Consider the following 24272-nt stretch of genomic DNA (forward strand, 5'->3'; position numbering starts at 1 on the left):
GCAACATAAGCTCAGTCTATGACATGGCTGGATACTCCCCAAGCTTTACATCCAAGACACCATCAATCCACTCCACTATCAACTCTGCTGCGTTCCTGGCAGGTACTTCCTGTGATCCAGCTCACATTTGGCAGACCCTGCAAAGGCCACTTAACCCACAGGGGCAGGGTGTTATCTCAGGGAAACAGCTCTACTTACCAGGACATTTTTTAGCTTGATATCACGGTGGACAAGTCCCTGGCTGTGCAGGAAGCGGATCCCCTCCACCACATCTAGAGCTATCTGCAGACGGGTCTCCAGCGTCAGCCCAGCCTTAGGGAGAAAAAAGGGCTCACTCATCACTAACAGGACAACTCCTCCGTCCAACGTGCTTAAAGCAGCTAAGAGTTCCTTCTGCAGGGCACCGAGGGACAGTCTGCACTAGGGCACTCAGAGGACAAAGACAGAGAAGCAGAGGGAAGAAGGGAAGAGGACAGCAGTTAGGAGAAGGAAGCAGAGGTAAAGTGAGGAAGGACAAGCTGTGAGGCCAGATAACGCCTCTTCAGTGTTGCACTCAGGACAGCCGATGACACCCAAACATGACTAGAAGAGCTGCAGTCCAACAACTGAAGGCATGAGCTCATTTCCAATCCTGGAATAAACCCTGGAACTACCCTTGAGGCTCAAAGTAGTTCTAGGTCTTGGGTTGTCTGGCTGGATCAGTCAGTAAAGCATGTGACTCTTGATCTCAGGGTTGTGAGTTTGAGCCCCATGTTGGGTGTAGAGATTACTTAAAAAAAATTTTTTTTAATTAAAAAAAAAAAAAAAAGGATTCTAGGTCTTGAGCAGATTGACTTCCGCTGCTTTTTAAGCCTGGTTAGCCAAGGTGTGGTTTTACAGATTCAAATATCAAAGTCACTCATCTTACTTTCACCATGCCTCCAACTTAGGTCCTCTTGAATTCCAGAGAAAACTACTTCACTCATCCAAAGCTTAGCCCACTCATGGGAAAACATCAGAAGGTGCTGAGCTTAACTCTTCTGAGATGAAGAGCTACTGGGAGAGTAATTTCCTCCAACCTATTAATTTCTCATGGTTCTTGCAATCATTTCTAGGGTTCCTGCCTTTTTTTTTTTAAATAAAGATTTTATTTATTTATTCATAAGAGACACAGGCAGAGGGAGAAGCAGGCTCCCATGCAGGGAACCCGACGTGGGACTCAATCCTGGCTCTCCAGGATCACACCTCGGGCTGCAGGCAGCGCTAAACCACTGCGCCACTGGGGCTGCCCGGGTTCCTGTCTTATATCAGGAAGCTTCCATGTAAACTGGTACAAGACACATCAGTGAGAAGGGGCCTACCCAGATACTCTGGGGTTAGTTTCCCCAGCCCCAATCAGCTGCAGTGGAGGGATCAGACAAAGGAACATCTCCATGTCCCTAGTGGTGGCTGCTATGGGTAAGGGAAACTCAACATCCTACTGAGGGTACTTCACTCAAAATCTTTCATGCATTTCAGCATTTCATGGTCTACAACAAAATTTGAATATGGAAATTCTTCATTTTGGTGTTCTGGAATTTGTTCTCAACATTTCCCTGCACATCATGCCCCCCTATTCCCAGACAGCTGCTCCAACAGGACTAGTATTCTTCAAATGCACTGGGCATTATGCTATTCCTTCCCCCCCTGCTATGGTCTCTTCCTTCTACTTGCCCAAATTTTACCCATCAAGGTGGATTTATCAAACTCAAATACCAAATCTTCACAAAATAGTCACTGACTGCATGTCTCTTAAAAGTTTCTGGTGAATACATTTTCTTTAAAGTAAGCTCTATGCACAATGTGGGGCCTGAACTCATGACCCCGAGATCAAGGGTTGCATGCTCTACAAACCAAGCCAGCCAGGGACCTCTGGCAATCACACTTTTTGATATCCCCTTACAGTGCTTTACACAGGGTCTTATACAAAGTAGTCACTAATAAATATTTATTGACTAAACAAAAACTGGCTTTATCCATCAAGAGCAAAAAAAGAAAGAATAGCAAAGTTACAGAACGCATTTCTGCTCTTCTGAGTAGTCTAGATTTTTACTACCACCACAAGGATTTGTGTAAGTGGTGAACTGGCAGTATTCTGGATGTAAACTGGAGCTAAAAATAGATTCTGAGAAATTTTTAAGGGTTTTTTGGAAAGTAGAGTAATAAGGCTTGATTTTTTCCAACACGGTCTTGTGAAAGCTAGAAGGTCTGGATAAACAAGAAAGGATGACAGGCCAGTGAGGAGCCTGCGGATCCGGTTGCTGGCTGCGCCTCGGCCCCTTGCCCCACCTCACCTTCAGCCCCGTGTAGAGGTCCCGGTGTAGCCGCTCCATGATGAGCAGCACGGCGATGCTTGAGCCGCCGCCATAGTTGTAGTCTATGACCGAGCCGTGCAGATCCACCAAGCGCTCGTGCTTCGGCAGAGACCTGGTGGCAACCAGAGAGGCCCAGCTGCAACACTCTGGCTCCAGCGTGCACAGCGCGCCACAATGTGGGCGGCAGTTACCTGGAGCACACTCGGCCCAGGCCCAGAGGGAGGGCAAAGAGAATGGCCTCCCCAGCAAGGACCGAGAATTACGGAATCTAGAACTTGACAGGCCTTCTGGGCTAAGGAAGAAGTCCCATGGAAGTTAGAGTCCGAGAAATGAGGAGAGGGGAGAGGACAGCACAGACAAGGCCTGCAGGAGAGCACATTCCTGGGACCAACACAGAAGGATTGTCTACGACATCTTGGGACACAGGAATGGAGACATGAGGTGTGCTAGCTCTCTGTACAAAATTCCTACCAGGCTTCTGGCTTCTTCTCTGGATCTTTTCCCACAGAGATGAAGAACAAGAGAACCTACCTCATGTAGTGAAACTCCAAAGCCAGGTCATTCCAGTGCTTCTCATCTGGGGGGACGACTGACTTGAGGGCACAAGGGAAGTGTCCTCCCCAGTTGTCACACAGGTATACCACACCATACTGGCCCCGGCCCAGCTCCTGCCCTAGTTTCGGTTTACCTATAAAGTATGAAGACAGAGATAAGGCAGGAGGAATGCGAACTTGCTGGGCAACCTCCCTAAGATTCTCAGACACGTGGGGAGCCTGGCTGCCTTGGTCAGTGAAGCACGTGACTCTTTATCTTGGGGTTGTGGGTTCGAGCCCCATGTTGGGTGTAGAGATGACTTAAAAATAAAATCTTGAAGACCGCATTGAAAAATATACATAAAATATCTTGTTTAAAAAAAAAAGATTCTTAGACGTGGACCTAGGAGTAGAAAGTCATATTACGCAAGGGGCAGAAATTCTGATGCTACTGGAAAGGAGTAGGAAGTAACCTAACTGGGACGCCTGGGTGGCTCAGTAGTTGAGCGTCTGCCTTTGGTTCAGGGCATGATCCCAGGGTCCTGGGATTGAGTCCCAATCAGGGCTCCCTGTGAGGAGCCTGCTTCTCCCTCTGTCTATGTCTCTGCCTCTCTTTCTGTGTCTCTCATGAATAACTAAAAAAATCTTTAAAAAAATTAACCTAACTGATCTGATTTAAATAAACATCAGTCATGTTGTCTGAACTGTGTAAATAACAGGACCAAATAGACTTTAGGGATTCAAAAACACATCAGGGGATGCTGAGGCAGCTTTGCAAGGAAGCAGCTTTAGCCACTGGGATTCTCCAAGGTGAACATGAGAATGTCAGGAATCTAGAACCTTCTTCCCATTTACTTGGGAAAAACAAGGACTCACGATGTAGCAAGACATCCTGTAAAGAACGGCTTTCCAGAGAAAGGCGAGCCAGGCGTGGGGCGTGATCTTTTCGAACCTTCAACCACAGATCTTCTGTTTTCTCCAACCGACCTGAGTGGCCAGCTTCTAGCTGGGAGGGAAACAAAAAAAAGTCATGTGATTTATCAAGTCCCCAGTTTGGCTTCCTCACCTATTATATGAGGTAATAACAGCTGCTTCCTAAGGGCAACCGTGAGAGTTACACAAGATGTCCTAACATGGCTCAGAGACTGGTACACAGTTGAGGTCTCAGGAAATAATAGCTGTTTCTCCTGGATGTAGAACCATATCTCCACACCCTCCCCTCTATATATGTACACACATACACACCTGCACACACATACACCGAGGGGACAAGCAGATGTCACATAGTTGCTAATCAGTATGAAAGTTACAAAGTCATCCCCCTTCCTTTGACTCATTCTTAAAATACTAAGTAACTTAAATAAAATTCCTACCCCTTTATTTTCATTCCACACTCAGTGAAATGGGGACAAATTAACTGAGTTTCCCTCCATGTTCCCTGGAGGTAGAAAATCTCCACATGAAAATTTATTTTTCTTTAAAGATTTTATTTATTTATTGGAGAGAGAGAGAGAGCATGTGCACACAAGCAGCAGGAGCAGCAGGCAGAAGGAGAGGGAAAAGCAGGCTCTCTGTGGAGCAGGGAACCCAATGCAGGGCTGTATCCCAGGACCCTGGGATCATGACCTGAGCTGAAGGCAGATGCTTAATCGACTGAGCCACCCAGGTGCCCTGAAAAATGTACTGATGAAACTTCTTGTAACATAATATTATCATTTAACAGACAGGAAGAAAATATAGTGATGATTTTATAGAAATTATCAAGAGCAGTGGGCAAAATATTCCCCACCGGATAGGTTCTTCTCTCTCTTCCCACATACCCACCTGCCTCAAGGAGGCTGCAAAAGCCTCGTGAGAACTGTTGAGCCGAGTTCGGAACTGGCTGCAGATGCTCTTGGCTAACTTGGAGGCACTAAGGCTCTCGATGGCTTCTTGGGCTACCTTCCTCTTCCACTCCAGCGTGATGGCAGGTGGGCTTACCCACGTGATGCGCTGGATGATCTGCAGGATGAAGTCAGGGAAAACACTCATGGGTGCGAGATAGGAGCCACCAAAAAGAACCAACAACCCTTCCTTGAGGGGCTAGCCATGCATTAGGAGTAGGCCATTAAGAAAGAAGCCACGTGAAGGCCAAGACTCATCATTCAGGGCTCAGACCAAGGGAAAGCATCAAAGAACACTAGGCCTAGTCTACATGCTCACAAACCCTCATGACTATGGTCAGTGCCGGGGGCGGGGGGGAGTGCTGATAATTCCCTTTCTGAACTCAGCATGGAATAAGAGTCACATCAAATTCCAGAAAAGAAACCACACAAATGGCCTCTGGCAACAACGCCTGGTTCTGAGAAAACATTTAGGTTGGGGAAAAGAAAGACTATGAAGAAGCTAGTGAAGGAGGGTCTTATGGCTGCATAAAATCTCATTTAAATGCATCACTTTAATCATTAAAGGGGCAGTGTTCCTAATTATTTCAGAACAGGCATAACCAGAACTCTCCTAAGAAGCAAAACCAAGACAAATGGCCACCCTACACCAACCGAATGCCCTACACACCAGTCGTTATTGGAGTGACCAAGGTTCATGTAAGCCAAGTGGGGGCAGAAAATGTCTAATAAGCTCCACCTGTTTGATTTGCTCCCACAGCATCCTTGTAACCGAGGACCCTGAGTGAAATGTAACTTCAACGTGATAGGCGGCATTTAAGATCTGAAAGACAACATACAAAAGAAAATCAGTATGCCCTGGGTAGAGTGGCCGATTAAAAAATCTGATAAAGAATATTTACTTAAAGCACAGAGCCCAGTTTCAAGGTTGCCAAATACATCCTTCCATAAATGTGCAGAGTCAATGCAGGTTGATCATCCATTTTGTCTCTTTGGGCCCCTTTATTCGAACTGCACCATCCTGCATATTGCCTTAACTGCAATTTTGCAGTTCACCAGCACCTGTGACAGACAGTCGTCATGCGATGGAAAAACCAAATAAAATTCAAACTCAGTGGGCAAAAAGGTAGAAGGGAAATTCCTGGCTAAACTGGGGTTGGACGTACATGCGGGTTCTATTTCACGTGCTATCTGTGACATGGTGTCTTAGCCAGTCTTCCAGTACCTGTTTGAGATAATTACTGGTGATGTGAATGGAGACATCCTGGGACTTCTCCAGGCTCTGCAGACAGCGTTCCAGGGTGCCCACGAAGCTCTCGCGCAGGTAATCCACCGAACTGATCAGCTTGTTGGCCACAGCCTGATTGAGCCGAGAGATGATGAGCTCCTGGATCTGCCGGATGCAGCACTTGAGTTCTCTGGTGCCCACTGCCTCTCCGTTCTCAGGGACGATGACATCTACGGGGGCAAAGAAAGAAGCCAGTGGGCTGTGAGGGGAAGGAAGGGCAGGCACTCAGAATAAAGGCCTCTCCCAATCAAAGCCAAGGAGCCACCATGATGATGGCTATAAACACAGAGCTGGCTGACAAATGCTGACCCTCAGCGTGATCGGGGGCCACATGGTCCTCTACTACTCAGGGCATCTAAGAGTACTGAGAAGGAACAGCTGCATCTAGAATGAGCCTATTGATTTTGTCAGCTTTTATGTCACATTTATAGCACAGTAGGAACATTTATTGTGTGCAGACTATTAGAAAGGCACCATAATAATTTCATGTATGTAATCAAATTTAATCCTCACAACATTGTCAGATGGGGGTTACTGGTCATATTTCATAGGTCAGGAAACAGCCTCAAAGAGAGGACAGAGGGGGCACTGGGAAGGAGATGGTATAGTTAGGAAGTAATACAACTAGCATTTGAACCCAAAGCCATGGACTGCAGAGCCTTGGATCTTTGTAACATTTCACACTATGGAAAAATTCAAGAGTCAGGGATTCAATGCCAATCAATTACTAAATAAAAAGTAAAACTGAAATGTCATTACCACCCTGCTACCTCCAAGAATTAGAAATTCTGCAAGTCAAAGGACAGAACTAAGGGAAGACCAATTACCTGCAAAAACCCCACTTCGAGAAAGGCACTCTCATGTCTACTGTGGGAATTTAAATCAGTGCTGCCTCTTTGTAGGAAATCTCATAATATCTATCAAAAAAATTTTGTTTAATCAAACTAACAAAAATATCTACATACCCTTTGACCTAACTATTCTGCTTCTAAGAATTGTTTTTCTAGAAATATACCTACACAAGTCCCAAAGATATGTATGTAAATGATAATGCAGTAGAGTTTGTAATAACAAAAAAGAAAAAAGAAAGAAAGAGCCTAAATGTACATCAATAGGGGTATAGTTAAATAAAACCAGGTGCATCTATTAGAAGATAAATCCATATGTACATTTTTGGGAAGATTTCTAACCTATGAGTTCAGTGAAAAAGCAAAGGGCAGATGAGCATATGAAGGAAAACTAAGTGGCTGGAGGACAGTATCTTTATACCTCTAAGTGAAGTACTATGTATGTAGATATTACCTTTTAAAAAATGCATTTTCTAGAGTATATATGTAATATAGCTGGCATGCACACATTACCTTTAAGATTTGTATTTATTTATTTGAGAGAGAGAGAGAGGGAATGTGCACACACATGCATGCAAGCACAGGAACAGGGGGAGGGGCAGAGGGAGAGGGATAACCAGACTCCCTGCCAAGCGGGGAACCTGCCATGGGGCTCTATCCCAGAACCCTGAGATCACGACCTGAACTGAAGTCAGACACTTAACCAATTGAGACACACAGGAGCCCCCAACATTACCTTTATTTTAAAACAAAAACCAGGGACACCTGTGTGGCTCAGTAGGCTAAGCATCTGCCTTTGGCTCAGGTCATGATCCTGGAGTCCTGGGATGAAGACCCATATTGGGCTCCCTGTTTAACGGGGAGTCTGCTTCTCCCTCTGCTCCTCACCTGACTCATGCTCTCTCTCTCTTTCTCCCCCTCAAATAAATAAATACAATCTTTTAAAAAATAGTAAAACAAAAACCAGTACCAGAAATCTGGCTTCTTAGGCTATGTGGTAGCTCTCTTCTAAATCTACTTATCATTGCCTCAAGGATCCCCAGAGAGAACTTAGAACAAGGTGAAGAAGCAGACATGGAAGTCCTAATACACAGATAAGTAGGAAAGTGACTTCGCAAATCCACCATGTAGTTAACCGGGCCAGACGTTTGATCTATTTGTTCTCAGCTCCCCCCACATCTGTGAAACTAACTACTGCATCCCAGGCCCCAGACATGGTACACCTGGTACATAATAAACTACCAAATATTTCACAGTCTGTCCAACCTACCTGCTGGCCCACCCTTTATCACATGCACTGTGATGCCGGCGCTGGTGCTCCAGCATCTTAAGTTGGTCAGAAGGCTTCTTAGATCTTCACTGCAAGTCTTCCCCACAGTGGGAATTCACCAAAGAGTTCTCTCTGCTCATCTTTTGAAAGACCTCTAAGAAATAAGGCATCCTGTGCCTGCTCAAGTGGACTCTGCTTCCTCTGTGACGCTGCCATACACCATCATTCACATGCTCATTCACACTCCAAAGAGGGGGTGTACAGAAACTCTCTGTTACCTGTTCTGAGAAGATGATAAACCAGATCCTGTTCTCCTACATCTCCGGGATTTTATTTTATTTTTTTAAGATTTTATTATTTATTTATTTATTTATTTATTTATTTATTTATTTATTTATTTATTTATTTATGATAGACAGAGAGAGAGAGAGGCAGAGACACAGGCAGAGGGAGAAGCAGGCTCCATGTTGGGAGCCCAACTCGGAACTCGATCCCGGGACTCCAGGATGGCGCACTGGGCCAAAGGCAGGTGCTAAACCGCTGAGCCACCCAGGGATCCTATCTCCAGAATTTTAGATGCCAGTCAGAAGAACATAAATAATTGTAATAAAAGAAAATGAAATACGCCAAGAAATTTCAGGTATGCATGAAATGTGGTGGGAGTTCAGACGGATGCGATCACTATTAGCTAAGAAAACTAAAGACACCTTCAGGAAAAATGCTATTTAGAAGAGGCCTTGAAGGGTAGGAGAATTTAGAAATTCACAAATAAAAGACCTTTTGGGTTTAGAGCAGGACAGGAGCAAGCAGCTGGAGGACAGCAAGCAGTCCAGAGCTACTGAAATCGGAATTTGCGGAAGGTGCCCAGGGGGAAACAGGACTGGGAAAGCTGAGCAGGGCTAGGCTTTGGAAGATCTGTAACACTAGGCTAAGAAGTCCTAACTTCGTCTACAGGAACAGGGAGCCAATGCAGAGGAGGTGGAGAAAGGAGAGAAAGATGTCTGGGAGAGCAATACGTAATAGCAGTTCAGGCTGACCAAAGAGGAGAGGGGACCAGAATAGCAAAGGCAGATATGAAATATGAAAGACAGTGCATCGGGACTCGGCTGCTGACGGGATGTGGGCACAAGGGACAGCTAAGAGTCGGAGACCACACCGAAGTGCTGAAACTGGTTACCAGGAGGATGGTAGTGGCAGTGCCTGGGAACACAGTCAGAGGCAATAAAGCACGGAAATTCAGAGTCTGGGCTCAGGATCAGACCGTTAGTTTCAAACTCTCCTTTACTTTTCAGTAGCTGTGACCTTGAGCAAATTACTTAACCTGCCTAAGCCTCAGTTCTCTCATCAAGAAGACGGCAATATGCAGAATCCACATAGGGGACTGAAGAAAAAACTGATGCTAGATCCCATGTGAGAAATTGTGACTAATCGGTCTGGAGTGCTTTGGGGGGTGATGCAAATATCTCAATTTTCAAAGCCTCCCAGGAGATTTGGATGTACAGCCATGAGTGAGAACCTCAAGGGTAACTTGCAAACCACATCACTTTAATTAATAGGTGGTAGGGCTAATGTTCCTGCAGGGAGGTTTATAGAGCAATCAGTATACAAAGTCAGCCGCATCTAAACTTCAGCCCTAAAAGACCCGACTAATCATTTTGGCCCAGTTTTGTTAATAGCCATTCATAAGGGGTGCCTGGATGGCTCAGTCAGTTGGGCACCTGCCTTCATCTCAGGTCATGATCCCATGGTCCTGGGATCGAACCTTGTGTCGGGCTCCCTGCTCTGTGGGGAGCCTGCTTCTCCCTCTGCCTTTGCCTACCACTCTGCCTGCTTGTGCTCTCTCTCTAGTCAAATGAATAAGATCTTAAAAACAAAAACAAAAAAACAGCCATTCATGAAGAATGGGACTGAAAAGATGACTTTGGGAAATACTCCTAAGCTGGGTTTCAGGAGCAGCCTAGAAAGAAGAACCATCACACACACACAAAAAGAACCAATAAGGAAGCATGGGCCATGCCAAGGTTAAAGCCAAGGTTAAAGCATGACTTAGTAACATTTTCCAGCTCCATCAAGTTCAAGGGGATACAGATACAAACTAGAGATTAAAGACCGCTATTAGGATGAACTTATCAGAAGTTGGACTACCAACCCCGGGAAGGAACAACAGTGGAATCTTCCAGGAAGGCCTCTGGCTAAGTGATTTAAGGTGGGCTCCTACTAATGACAGTTAGGTTTATGAGATTCTCCTGAGTTTCCTTCAGAATTAATGAGACTCGATTTCCAGCTAGAAAAGGGTTAAAGAATCCTGTGGTCCGAGCAGCCCACATCAAGCTCTCTGGGACCTACCTTTAAATTCCATGTTGGCAGCATCATCCAGAAGTTCCTCCTTCATGGTGTTAAGCGTCTCAACAATCATGTCCTTCATTTCCTCCTGCTTTCGGTTGGCAATATTCATCAATGATTCATACAATTCATTTTCCTTTTTTCGAGTATACTCCAGACGTTTGGGAGTGATCTGCAGGTCCCGCTGCATGTCAAAGGCCTGGTTAATAAAGATGTCGAGGCAGTGGCAGTGCACCCGGTTCAGGGCCTTGGCTGCGTCCACCAGGTGAGTCTGTAGCACCTGGTGAGAAAATGTGCTCAAGTGTCTCAGTTTCTCACTCTGCTCCACCAACATGCTCTGAGCTTTAGTGTCTTGGCCAGGGACCCCACAGTTGCAGTGACTGCTGCTCAGATAGCCCAGGTCCATCAGCTGGTGATGGAGGGGTGATCTTTCATTCTCTGTTCTTCTGGTAGATGAGGCAATGATCTCCGAGCCCAGCTTCGGCACTTTGAAAAAGAATATGGGAAAGGAGAAATACTTTCGGATTTCCTGAAGTTCTTGCTCATCTCTCTCAGACAGTTCGTCTTTGTGGAGTGCATAGGTTATCACAGGCAAGAAATCATTCACCAAGTCACCCAGAACATCCACTGCAGGCCGGAGGCCTTGGCACGGTGCTACCACAATGTCCACATCCTGGAAGGGGAAGGGAGGTTCATATCAGCACTTCCAGGTCAGAACCAATCCAGGGCCTCCCCAAAGTCCCACACTGAGACCAAAATCCAGATCTGTGACTAGGCAGTGGGGCTTCGGTTTGCCCCAATCACTTGTTGCCTCCTTCCTGGGTTCCCAACACTCCCTGCTGCAGCCTAAGAGGCAGACACTCATCTAGAGAGAGTGAGAAAAAAGTCCGTAGAAAGGATGGCAGTCTCTTTAGTCATTTCAGATAAAAAGACTTGAGTCCCTGGCTTCCTTTGTGTTTGGGAACGCACTGATGCCCTCAGATGAAGGGGTAAGACAAACAATGGAATGAGAAAGAATGGATGTGGGAATGATCAGATCGGGATTGAGGCTGCCTGGAACATTCCTCCCATTCTCATCTTTGCTCATACTCCCAGCCACATTTCTAAGGTGGCTAATTCCCAAGCAATCTTCCAATCTCCCTGTGTACGCTTGTCACACCCTTAGTCTTTCCTAGTACACAATCCCAAGCACTTGTTCAACACATTTAGGGATGCCTGGGTGGCTCAGCGGTTGAGCATCCGCCTTCAGCTCAGGGCATGATCCTGGAGTCCCTGGATTGAATCCCACGTCGGGCTCCCTGCATGGAGCCTGTCTCTCTCTTTCTCTCTCTCTCTCTCTCTCGGTCTCTCATGAATAAATAAATAAAAACTTTTTTAAAAATGTTCAACACATTTATAAAATTATTTAAAACCCATTTTTCAGGGCGCCTAGGCAGCTCAGTTAACCAGACACTGGTTAAGTGTCTGCCTTTGGCTCAGGTCATGATCCCAGGGTCCTGGGACGGAGTCCCAGGTTGGGTTCCCTGCTCGGCGGGGAGCCTGCTTCTCCCTCTCCCTCTGCCTGCTTGTGCTCTCTTTCCCTCTCATTCTCTGTCAAATAAATAAAATCTTTAATAAATGAACAAACAATAAATAAAAAGTCATTTTTCCCCCAATACCCTGTCAATGCTTTTGAGGGGAGGGACCATGTCTACCTTATTAACTGTGGTAAACTCCAGTGCTTAACACACAGTCCTCAATATTGTTGAATCAATCAAGCAACAAACTAAGCCAGGTTTGCCAAACATTATTACTGTCCTATTCTAAAGGTTTGAAGGTATCCCAAAGTCTTAGCCACCTAAGTCTTGGTAATATAATACCTTTATTTTCATGATCACTTGGTATGACAGAGACTAAGGATTGCCCATCCAATACTTAGCCTCTGCATTATCGGGAAGGCAATGGCCTTTACAGACAAGGCTGAAAATAAGTGGGTGGGCTTTCAGGAAAGCCTTTTCTCTTTTCTTTCTTTTTCTTTTTTTTAAGATTGTATTTATTTATTTGACAGACAGAGAGAGCATGCACAAGCTGGGGGTAGTGGGTAGAGCCAGAGGGAGAGGGAGAAGAAAGAAGGCTCCTGGCCGAGCAAGGAGCCTGACTGCAGGGCTTGATCAGTGGACCCCCAGAGCTACTTCACTATCCTAGCTTCAGACTTCTTTCATGTGCGGGGGGGTGGGGGGCTGGGGGGGTGGAATTAACTTCTATCTTGTTTAAGCAAGCCCACTTTTCTGATCGTCTGTTACATATGACCGAACCCAATCATGACTGTTATAGCCAAGATCCTAAAGTGAGTTTCAAGTATGATTTTTGGTTTAGAAACAAACCTCTACAGGTCATTTTATAGCCAATAGTTTTTACTTTGTGTTCTTCTTCTTTCCTGAGGATCTTGAGGCACTTAAAGAGCATATGGTTCTATCCACTGCATAGGTTGCTCATCTATATCTATGTCTACTCTGCCTGGTATTCCAGACCTAAAGGTCAACTTGGAAACCCATGCCTGTATCACCATTGCATGCACACCAAGTGGGATGTCTTTAGGGATCTACAAACTCAAAATCAATCCTCCACAGAATTCAAGCACATTCTACAGAGCTATAAAAGAATTTAACACAAACTGTCAAAATTGTGTCTTTAACATTTATCAGATGTTGAAAATGTACTTATTTAAAATGTAAAACATATGCAATTATTTCTTCTTTCAGACTCATATTCTCTTTTCATTCTTTATTTAGTATTTTTGATGAAAAAAATTTTTATTTTATTTTATTTTTTTTTTTAAAGATTTATTTTTTTTTTATTTATGATAGACATAGACAGAGAGAGAGAGAAAGGCAGAGACACAGGAGGAGGGAGAAGCAGGCTCCATGCCGGGAGCCCGACGCGGGACTCGATCCCGGGACTCCAGGATCGCGCCCCGGGCCAAAGGCAGGCGCTAAACCACTGAGCCACCCAGGGATCCCCCGAAAAAAAAAATTTAAATAAAAACCTAGGACCTTTTCCTTTTTGATCTCCTTCCCTAGATAAGTAAGAAAGGCTGGGAAATGTCAGCCTATTGTTTCATGTACCGTGTGTGTGTGTTTGTGTGTGTGTGTGTGTGAGAGAGAGAGAGAGAGAGAGATCTCCCATCCCCAAAAAAGCTTTACAAAGATCTCATCATTTTCCCCAATAAAGAACCAGTAAGTTTAATTCTAAGGTAGATCACTTGTTATTTGGCTGGCCACTCTGAACTTCCCAAAGCTAAAAGTGCTTTTAGCATCTCATCATCTCTAATTTGAGCTAAAGATCCAGCTACTTTCCATCCAAGACTAGGCCAAGAAGAAATCTGCTGTTTCATCTAAGCCTTGAATTGCATGAAATGTTTTCTGGTTGGTAGACTAGTCTGACACTCATCCCACTGTTCAAAACAAACCTCCTTTCACTACCCTGAGTCACACTGCTAGAGTATGAATCACTTCATGAGGCATATTCAAAAAGTGGGTAAGAACTTTTAAGGCTTAGAGTAGAACACGCAATTGCCTAAATGCCAATGTTACAATACATATAATAATTTGATAAAGACTAGGAGAGAATCCTAAAAAATGAAACATTACAGTAAGGTAGAGAACTATAGGTGAAAATGTTTTTTAAAATACTTATTTTAAAGTTGCAAACCAGGGCACTTGGATGGCTCAGTTGATTAAGCCTCTGCCTTCAGTTTAGTTCATAATCTCAGGGTCCTGGGATCAAGCCCCGCACTGGGGCTCCCTGTTCAATGTAAGTCTGCTTCTTTCTTTCCCTCTGCCTCCTCCTCACAACTCATGCGCGCAAGCTCTCTCTCTCTCAAATAAAATCTTTAAAAACAAAAATAAATAAGTAAAGTTGCAAACCATTTTTAAAGATATAAACCGGGACGCCTGGGTGGCTCAGTGGTTGAACGTCTGCCTTTGGCTCAGGGCATGATCCCAGGGGTCCAGGGATTGAGTCCCCATCGGCCTCCCAGTGAGGAGCCTGCTTCTCCCTTTGCCTATGTCTCTGCCTCTGTGTGTCTCTCATGAATAAAGAAAAACTTAAAAAATATATATATAAATCAGTCTAATTTATTACAGGAATATCAAGAGAAGAAAGCCTAAATAAGCAAACCAAAATAAGAGGTATTTTCTAAATAGAAAATTGTCAGGAATAATTTGTTTTGTTTTGTTTTGTTTTTTGTCAGGAATAATTTTGTTTGCTTGTTTATAACAGATTTTCTTAAAATTCTTTTTTTAATGTTTTATTTATTTATTTATTTGAAATAGAGAGTGAGAGAGAAAAAGCAGGAGCCAGGGGGCAGAAGGAGAAGGAGAAGCAGGCTCCTCACTGATCACAGTCTGAAGTGAGGCTCAATCTCAGGACCTCGGGATCACGACCTGAGCTGAAGACAGACAATCAACTGAACCACCCAGGCACCTCAATTTTCTTAAAATTCTAAAATAAATTTCTAGGTTTTTTTCAAAGAACCATTTTGTGTGCACAAACACCAAAAGCTGTGGGGTCCACTTGCAGAACCAATATCCTCCCTAGGAGACTGCTGACTTTATTTGCTCACAGGTACAAATTCACTTAAGAAAGGAACAGGAAGCGCCTGGGTGGCTCAGCCAGTTAAGCGTCTGCTTTTGGATCAGATTATGATCCTGGGGTCCTGGGATCAAGCCTTGCACTGGGCGCCAGCCTCGCACTGGGCTCCCTGCTCAGTGGGGAGTCTGCTTCTCCCTCTTCCTCTACTGCTCCCCATTTGTGCTCCCTTGCTCCCTCTGTCAAATAAGTAAATTAAAATCTTTAAAATAAATAAATTAACAAAAATGGATTCAGGGCTTTCTAATGGTAGGTACTGTTCGATATACTGGCACCTAGAAAGAACTTGTCCACTCCTAAATGTATCTTGTACTAAACAAAAATGGATAGAAAACAATACCACACTTGTTCTTCTCCATTCCCCAGTGAATTAATGTGTGCAGTTGGTCTCACCGTGCTGATGACCATGAGCACTGGGAGCCAGGCAGAAAGAGCCTCCTGCCTGACATCCTGGCAGCAGTACAAACCAGACTGGAATGTGCTATGTGATTCGGTGACACTTGGGGTGAAGGATGACTCATCCCTGACAGTTATAAACAAAAAGGGAAGCCAGCACTGTCTCCTGGAGACAAGGAGTGAAAAAGTAACAATTAATATAGAGAGGATGAGCCAGGCCTGTTCTGGGCCCTATTATGGCCACCTGAGAGGGAGGCCTGACCTTGGACGGTTTTGTAAAAGGCTATTGGCCATCGTAGCACCTAGAATGGTGCTTGGCACTGTGTAAGCATCCAAGAAATACGTGTGGAATGAATGGATGAATAAATAACACCTTCACTACCTGCTCAAAACCATTTTCAATACTCATATGTAAAACTTCCTATCTTTCAACCCATATCCCACACACTTAGCTACAACTGCTGTTTGCCTCCTCCTCCAAGAATAAAGTGGTGAATAAGCATTTTGCTCCTAACTGACTCAGGGAAAAAGAATCTCAGGGAATAAGAGTATCCCCAGAATTCCCAGTGGGAGTCACAGTGAACTCCTAAAGAGATTTCTCTCATAGAATGCATTCTGCACAAATCTATGGAATCTACAGAGGTTGGTGTGTCAATCATCAATTTTCTCAGAGATTGTTACTCTGCAAACACTAGAACTGCCCTCTTAGGTTTTGTCTTTGATATAAAATGACATTACCTCAAATGCCAAGAAAAATCGCTTGATTGCTGAAGAAGCCTGACCACTTCCTAAAAACACTGGCTCTTATGGCTCATAGCACGTCCCTGAAATTCAGTTCTGGCCAAGGACAAGTATATAAACTGATGGTTAAACATAAGACTGCCAGGAGATCAGGCAGGTCACAAAGGTCTTTACTTCCTCTACAGTTCTGAAGCCTTGGGTTGACAACACACAGAAAAGAAGTACACAACTACATAATATAGCCGTGCCCTTGCTCAGCAACTGACCACGTCGCGCATGGCCTCAATCCCTGTCCTCTAGTCTACCTACCTTTACTGTCCATTCTCCTCCCGTGCCATTCTCATGGGGCAGTTGAGATGTTTTTCCTGTTTGTTTTTACACAGGTTGATTTTTCTTCATTTCTACATGGTTCCCAGAAGGATTACTCTTAAGTACTAATTACATATGAAGGAAAATATGTCTCTGTTCTTGTTACACTGTAGAAAATACTTGGCTGAATACATATCGAATAGCCTCTATGTGATCTACCTTGTGGGTATTCGAACATCCAGTACCCAGAGATACAGATGAAAGCAGGAATCTGAAGCTTTATTCTTGTCACTTACTAGATTCATCAAAGCAGAGACAAAGTGGTTAATGGAAAAGAGAGAAGGAGGAAGGGAAAACTTTACCTTTTAACCTTATGACTTTTGTCTTATTTACCTTTTAATAACATCTTTCTCTTCTTTCATTACAAAGAACTTCATAATGAATGACGAAGAACTTTGACTCTAACTAGAGCAGAACAGTAATGATAGCTAAGTTGGAACCAGAAGGACTTTGGACTGACAAAAGGAAGGGATGGCTAACCATCCTAACCCCCATGGCTGTTAGGGAAGGGATGGGTGACTGAGAGAGGGATAAATTCTCTTCTCAAGGATGCTGATTAATACATTCAAAGGGTGGAGGGAGTGGCACCTGGGTGGCTCAGTCATTTAAGAGTCTGCCTTCTGCTCAGGTCATGATCCAAGGGTCCTGGAATCGAGTCCCGCATCGGGCTCCTGACTCAGCAGGAAGTCTGTTTCTCCCTCTCCCTTTGCCTACAGCTCCCCCTGCTTGTGTACTCTCTATGTCTCAAATAAAATCTTTTTTAAAAAGGGGGGGAGGGTGAGGAGGAAGCTGACTTATTCTGTGACAGACACTGTGCTACATCCTCACACACACCCTCATATTGTGGCCTCACACCAGTCCTAGAAGATATGGATTGCTCCCCCACCTTGCAAAAGAGGGAACCAGCCCAGTCACACCGTCAGTTAAATGACAAGCCAGGATGTACATCCAGGTCCACTAGACTATAAAGAGATGTTTTAACAGTCAAGAATTGTCTGGGTTGATGTTAGGCAGGTTCTGAAAGATGAATAAAGGAAGGACAAGATGACTTTAGGGATCCTGACGATCCTAGTGTTCTAGATGAAGAAATATATCCTACAAAGGAAAGGCTCTGCCATGAGGCAATCCTGCAGGGACTGATTGAGATACCATGAAAGAAGTCCAAAAGAGAACAATAGCCCAAACAACAGTTTCTGCCTGTTGACAGTATTTTCAGCCCTTGAGTCTCTGAATTCCCTACCCCTACCATCCTTGATTCAAGGTGAAACACACACAGATCTTTGAGGTGGTGAAAACAGGGAAGCCTCTGGGTGTAAGAAAGAGATAGATGGGACCCCAGAAACAACACAAGAGAGGAAGATTAAGACTATAACCTCTGCCAGATTTTCTCCCCAAGAGCTAACCTTGGGAGGCCACAAATGAATCACTGGTGGTAAACTGAAAAAACACACAGCCTCAGATTCAAGCTGTCCTTTTTTTTTTTTTTTAAAGATTATATATTTTTTTATTCATGAGAGACAGCGAAAGGCAGAGACATAGGCAGAGGGAGAAGCAGGTCCCCTGCAGGGAGCTGACATGGGACTGGATCCCAGGTCTCCAGGTTCACGCCCTGGGCTGAAGGCGGTGCTAAACCAGCTAAACCACTGAGCCACCCAGGCTGCCCCAAGCTGTTCTTTTTTACTTTTATTTTAGTGAGCAGAGGGATTTAAAACAACAAAACTTGCCTCTAAACCACCAACCTCCTTAATAGAGAAATTAACCTGCAACATACGCAGATATGCAGGATGCTTATATTCTACTACATCTGTTAGTATGTGTTCGGGGAGAGCCAAGAGAGATGTTAAATATGAAGGGTACAGGCTCACTGCCTAGAAGGAATTTATAATTTCGCATTTGCCTGAACTTCCAATACCCTTTTTTAACATAACACTTTAGCTCCCCTTTCTCTTTGCCCCGTATAATCACAGTTTCTTTACTGTAATTGTATTTCAAGAGTGCCATTCTCCATCATATACATATTACCCCAACTCTGGGTCTTTTCCCTTGGAAGGGCTGTTTTTTTACCCAATTCCATATATTATCTCCTCTTAAAGGTTACCTTCTTGCCCCAAGGACCTTCACACAGCCTTCTTTCCGCCTTTTTTACCAATCAACTGTTATCTTTCAATCTAGAGACACTCAAGATAAGATATGGTATCTAACTAAAGGTGAACAACACACAACAGATTTAGTTTTATAGGCACCATCATAAATGCCAATGAATAGATAAAAATTGAGAGAGGCTAGTTTTCTAGCAACAATGTTGAGTAAATTTGGAGGTTAAAGTCTTGCATAAACCTTTGTCATTTTAAGTAAAATCCTTTATAACAATTTTGGGTTGTGAAAGTATTAATGGCTGAGAACTTAGAAGTACCAATGTCTGTATGATATTAAAAATAGATTATTTCCATTGCCAGTTATTGACTGAGACAGAGGGTACTAGGGTTATAATGTAATTATTATTTTTTTTTAAGATTTTATTTATTCATGAGAGACACAGAGAGAGAGAGGCAGAGACACAGGCAGAGAGAGAAGCAGGCTCCATGCAGGGAGCCTGACACGGTACTCGATCCCGGGTCTCCAGGATCATACCCCTGGCTAAAGGTGGCGCTAAACCGCTGAGCCACCTGGGCTACCCAGTACTGAGGGTTTTATAAAGAGAAAACTTTACTATTTCAACTAGTTAGAGTTAAAAATAAAATTTACTTGCAAGTCATCAGACTTACTTGCAAACATGACAGTCTACCTCAGTTTCCTCAAAGATACCCCATCAGACATCATTCTGAGCAAAGAATCATGTCAGCATGTGGCAGTCTGGCTGCCAGGTGACATGTACATCTGTCCAAAGGGTGGAGATAAACAGGCCAGCAGAACAACTGACAGCTCTGTAAGTTAACACAAGTGAAACACCACAGGCAGGCTACAGGAGTGCCCCCTCACACTGCGAACGTTTCATCATCTCAGCTCCTTGATACTCCCTTTTCTTATGGGTGTTCATGGGAAAAATACACACACACACACACACACATATCAGACTGAGGCAACTTAAAGCAGACACTCGTGTTCCACTGGACTCTTAGGAAGGGGTGGTAGTAAACATGCCAGGAAGGGGGTAGGGGAAGTATATATGTGGAGACACACCTAGTAAGTCTGGTCAATGGTGAAATGTGCTGCCAGTTGGAAAATTACTATGTTTCCACATGAAATGAGGTTACAGAAACTAACAGTGTGATGGTGTTCCTCTGCTGTTGAATTATGAACTGAAAATCTCAGGAGACCCAGAGCTAAAAAGCTGGGAATACCGAGCACTGTGGGTCCACATGGGTTAGACTATTCTGGAACACACTGAAACTGGCTAATTTATGAGGACTTTAAAGCACCGTATCAAAAGAATGACCATTGTATAAGGGGGTAGTGGGAAACTCTGCTTTGATAATCTGACAGTTGAAAATGAACATCTCATTTCCCCTAATTCAGTCTTGGTTTCCTTGAGCTAAGTTTTCCTTTCTTTACCACCCTCTTTGCAAACCAAATGCAATGTCTGTTTAGAGCTATCTCACTGGTCCTAAATATAGCTGGAATTAAACAAAAAGATCTTTTTCACTGACACAAAAATCTTCAAGATTAGCTAGGAAGAGCCCCCGGCTGTGAGCCCCCAGCACTGAGGTCCATGAGTGTAATGAAGACAGGAGCCCAACTGTAGTGGGAGAGCAGGGCCTGAGCTCCACAAAGGCTACTCAGGTTTCCCTGAGGCCTGGCATCAAGGGGTTCCAAACTTAGAACCGTTGGGGCCCGTTGCTATTTCTACATCAAAACCACTGGAGAATAAAGCAGATGCGGAGAAATACTGGCTAAGGAAGTCTCAAAAACCACATGAAACAGAACATAAGAGGCTAGAGAATTCCTCAAGACAAGAGAAGAATATTCCTCAAGAAATAAAATATGTATTTCAGCTGTACAGAGAGAAAGCTGATCTGGTATACTGACTTCCCAACCAAGTAGCCTCCTCAACCAGAAGCTCAGTGCAGTGCTTCACACACATCAGGAGCAGGCCAGGGGAGCTCTCCCTGGTGAGCTGTGTGCTCAGATGTGCGCCTGGGGAACGGCTCTCCTTCTCCTGCCTTGCACTTGCTCCAATTGCCTCAATTCATGGAACAAAAGTAAATGAGCATTAAAAATTAAAACCAATAAAATGAAGGGACCCAGAGAAATCAATCAAGTGATGTGCTTCTCCTGCACATGGCTTTGTTCACATTCCAAGATTGTTTTTTAAAAGGCAAGAACAGGAAGAACCACCACCCAACCTATAGCAAGCAGTCAGGAAAGCTACTAACAGTGTTTTTTAAGCAGTAACACAGAATGTAGCAGCTACGATCATTTTTTAAAAATGAAATCAAATAAAACAGACAATAGTGTGTTTTATAAAAAGTAAAAGTATCATTTCATGAAATGTTACTTTTTTAAATTTTTATTTATTTATGATAGTCACACAGAGAGAGAGAGAGAGAGAGGCAGAGACATAGGCAGAGGGAGAAGCAGGCTCCATGCACCGGGAGCCTGACGTGGGATTCGATCCCAGGTCTCCAGGATCGCGCCCTGGGCCAAAGGCAGGCACCAAACCACTGCGCCACCCAGGGATCCCTGAAATGTTATTTTAATGTATATTGTATATACGTACTAGATCCTGTTAGAAAATATTATTTCTTACACTGAATAAAATCATATGTACATATACATATATACATATATATATATATAAATACACACACCACACACACACACACACATATATATATATAAATTTTTTAAAGTAACCTCTACACCCAATGTGGGGCTCAAACTTACAACTCCAAGATCAAGATCATGCTCTCCCAACTGAGCCAGCCAGGTGACCCCAGGGAAAGAAACTCTAGAAAAGTCTGAAAGCCATTGGAACCTGAAGGAACCAGATTGGACCAGTATGTCAGAGAGATTGTGTATGGCTTAAATACTTACTAACTACAAAGAAGTTCATAGCGAACCCAGCAGCCTCAGTCAAAAAACAAGGATTACTGTCAGAGCTATTTGTCAGCGTTATGCAAGAACCCTCTCAGCATCCTGGACTTCAGGAGTATGAGCTCTCACTCTGAAAACGGAGGAAAGTACCACTGAAACTCTGCTCCAAGAAAATGCTGGCTTGTGTAAATAGCCCCTCTAGCATTTATCAAGATAAAAGAAATCTGGTCTCTGGAAGGAAATGAGATGACAGTTTCTAGTTCTAGAGTGTCAGAGGCCGTGGCCACAACCAAAGGACTCATTCATTGACTGGGAGATCAGGCTTTTTAGAACAGGGGTAGGTGCAGAGGTTGTAAGAAAGAAGAAACAAAATTTCCTAGTCCTGTTAACCTAGCCCTTCCTTCCTGGCACAGCTAATCAAGGTGATGGGACTCTGTTCTGAGCAAGTCTGCATTCTTTTCATCTTACCCACTCCTGACCCGATATAGTCACATTCTTTGCTGATCCCCACTCAGTCTAATCACATAGCCCGACCCCAGCTGTAGAGGAGAGGAAGCCTAGCACAAGAGTTGAATCCTTCGTAAGCGGAGATATGAATACTAGTCGATATGATCTCTTAGAAGACACCACAAGAGCTGTGCTCTCTCTTAGGAGTTTACTTCAAGAGAGAAGTCAAGAAGATATCCTTTAAGATGATAGGATCTCCCTATCTCCTTACACTGAGCCAGATCTGTCCCCAGGTTCTCCAATTCCTTAGGAAGTAGGAGATATGATCTGTCCCACTTAGTAAATAATGGCTAGATCTAAGGAAAAACTCACAGAATTCTTTACTTGGTCTCAACTTGATTAGGAGCATGAATAATCCACCATCTTACCATTCCTTTCAGACAGGGATGGCTGTAGACAATTCTAGCAATGCCTTCCTGCTGAGAAATGAAAAAGGATTTCTGGTTCTGATCATAATTACTCTGTAAAAGCCTGTCAAGATGCAAGCAGCACATTCCTTCTATTGTAGAAAGGGAGATAAGGGGGCAAGGAGATAAGTGAATAGCTTAGAGTCCTGCTGCGTTCAGGCCTTGTCTGTTTTTCAACTTCCTAGATTATGTGCTCCATCAGCTAATGCTCAGAGCCCAGACTATATATTGCCAAATCACTCTGTGAGAAAGCTCAAATCAGGAAAAGCTGGTACATATGTGAGCAATTGTTGTATAAATCCGAGACTGGTACCTGTAAGAGAGCGTGGTGCATCGTCACCTCCAGTTCAGCTAAAACATGGGCAGCGTCCTCACTGTCCTCTTGGACCTCCAAATCCTCCTCAGGGATGGTGTCCCAGTTGCCCTGGTGAGCAACTAACGTGTGAACTAGTTCATACTGGCCGGGGAGTGCCAGGCTGACCCGAGTCTGAGTCCCATAGGTGAAGCGGAGGCGTCGAAGCTTACAGTTCTCCTCACTGCCCAGCCTGGTGGTGGGAAGCACCTGCACCCCCAACAGCAGGTTCAACAGCTGGCACTTGACATTACAATCCTGGCCGAGGATCAAGATGCAGGGAAGGCAGTCCACAATCTGCTGGAGGTACTTCTCTTCCTTAGGTGGGAAGGCAATGCAGCTCAGCTGGCCTGGTTGGGGAAGGGGAGGATGGAGAAGGAAAAAGGAGTACAGAGAGACAGTGAGGAGGGGTAGACGGAGACTCTTCCAGAGACCCAGTCAGGATGGCAGGGCCCCAGGTTAGAAATTTCTAGAGAGCTCTTGGTTGGAGGAGACATCAGGAAAACATCTTGGTCAGAAAGACTCCTCAAATATCAAAAAGAAGTCCCCTTCCTGACTTGTCCCCAGAGCAACTGTCTCTACCTAGAAAGTTGTCAGTGACCTGATCCCTCCCCGCTCCTTTTTCATCCAGTGAATGACCAGCCCACGTACACAAGGACTCCATTACAATCATGAGGTCCTTAAACAGACAGGGCCACTAAAGACTCCACTAACTAGGACGTGAATCCAAGGAGAAACCATATCTAAAGATGTCAAAATGAAAACCTTCGTGACAGAAGACCTAACACTTGAACATAGAAGGCTCCTTTATATGTCTCTACCATCTGCAGTTTTAGCTGGTTACTTTCCTCATTTATGACATCTTTTATAACTAAATGTGTGAGCTAATCTTTCCTAGGTATGTGTGTGAGAACAAATCTTTACATATACATACATCAAGATACAATGTTACTTGAGTTTGCATTATTTCCAGAATCTTTTCCAGTTCATATCTCTAATAGCTGGTGACAGCATCCCAGCTGCCATGTCCTACTGAGTTAAGACAAAGGGAGGAACTGCCTGTTAGGGGAAAATCCAGGTAAATCGAGGAAGAACATGATCTAGCTCAGAAACATCCACTTAGGGTAACCACGTTCATCTAAATGGCGAGCTTCCACAAACACATTAAATGGTGTTCAAGAGAGAAGACAAAGCCTCCTAAAGTAGGAGAAACTGCTGTCTGGGAAAAGGAACCAGGAACGCATTGACCTGAAAGTGTCAGATTCTGAATGCAATCATTTGGTTCAGAGGCACTTATTTGGTTCAGGGGCCACTCCTGTGTGTGATTCAGGCAACCCCT

At 44.2% G+C, this 24272-nt stretch overlaps 1 protein-coding gene across 1 annotated transcript in view; it reads right to left on the reverse strand.

The window, feature by feature from the left end:
• The window catches only part of DSTYK (dual serine/threonine and tyrosine protein kinase), a 46714-nt gene that overhangs the window by 4577 nt on the left and 17865 nt on the right, over window positions 1-24272 (reverse strand). Inside the window, 9 exon segments of the mRNA NM_001025268.1 lie at window positions 199-312; window positions 2313-2445; window positions 2865-3021; window positions 3743-3872; window positions 4691-4867; window positions 5489-5572; window positions 5975-6207; window positions 10502-11171; window positions 22895-23283. Of these exon segments, the coding sequence (NP_001020439.1) occupies window positions 199-312; window positions 2313-2445; window positions 2865-3021; window positions 3743-3872; window positions 4691-4867; window positions 5489-5572; window positions 5975-6207; window positions 10502-11171; window positions 22895-23283 (2087 nt within the window).

The sequence above is a fragment of the Canis lupus genome, chromosome 38, assembly GCF_011100685.1.
Source record: "Canis lupus familiaris isolate Mischka breed German Shepherd chromosome 38, alternate assembly UU_Cfam_GSD_1.0, whole genome shotgun sequence".
Lineage (NCBI taxonomy): Eukaryota > Metazoa > Chordata > Mammalia > Carnivora > Canidae > Canis > Canis lupus.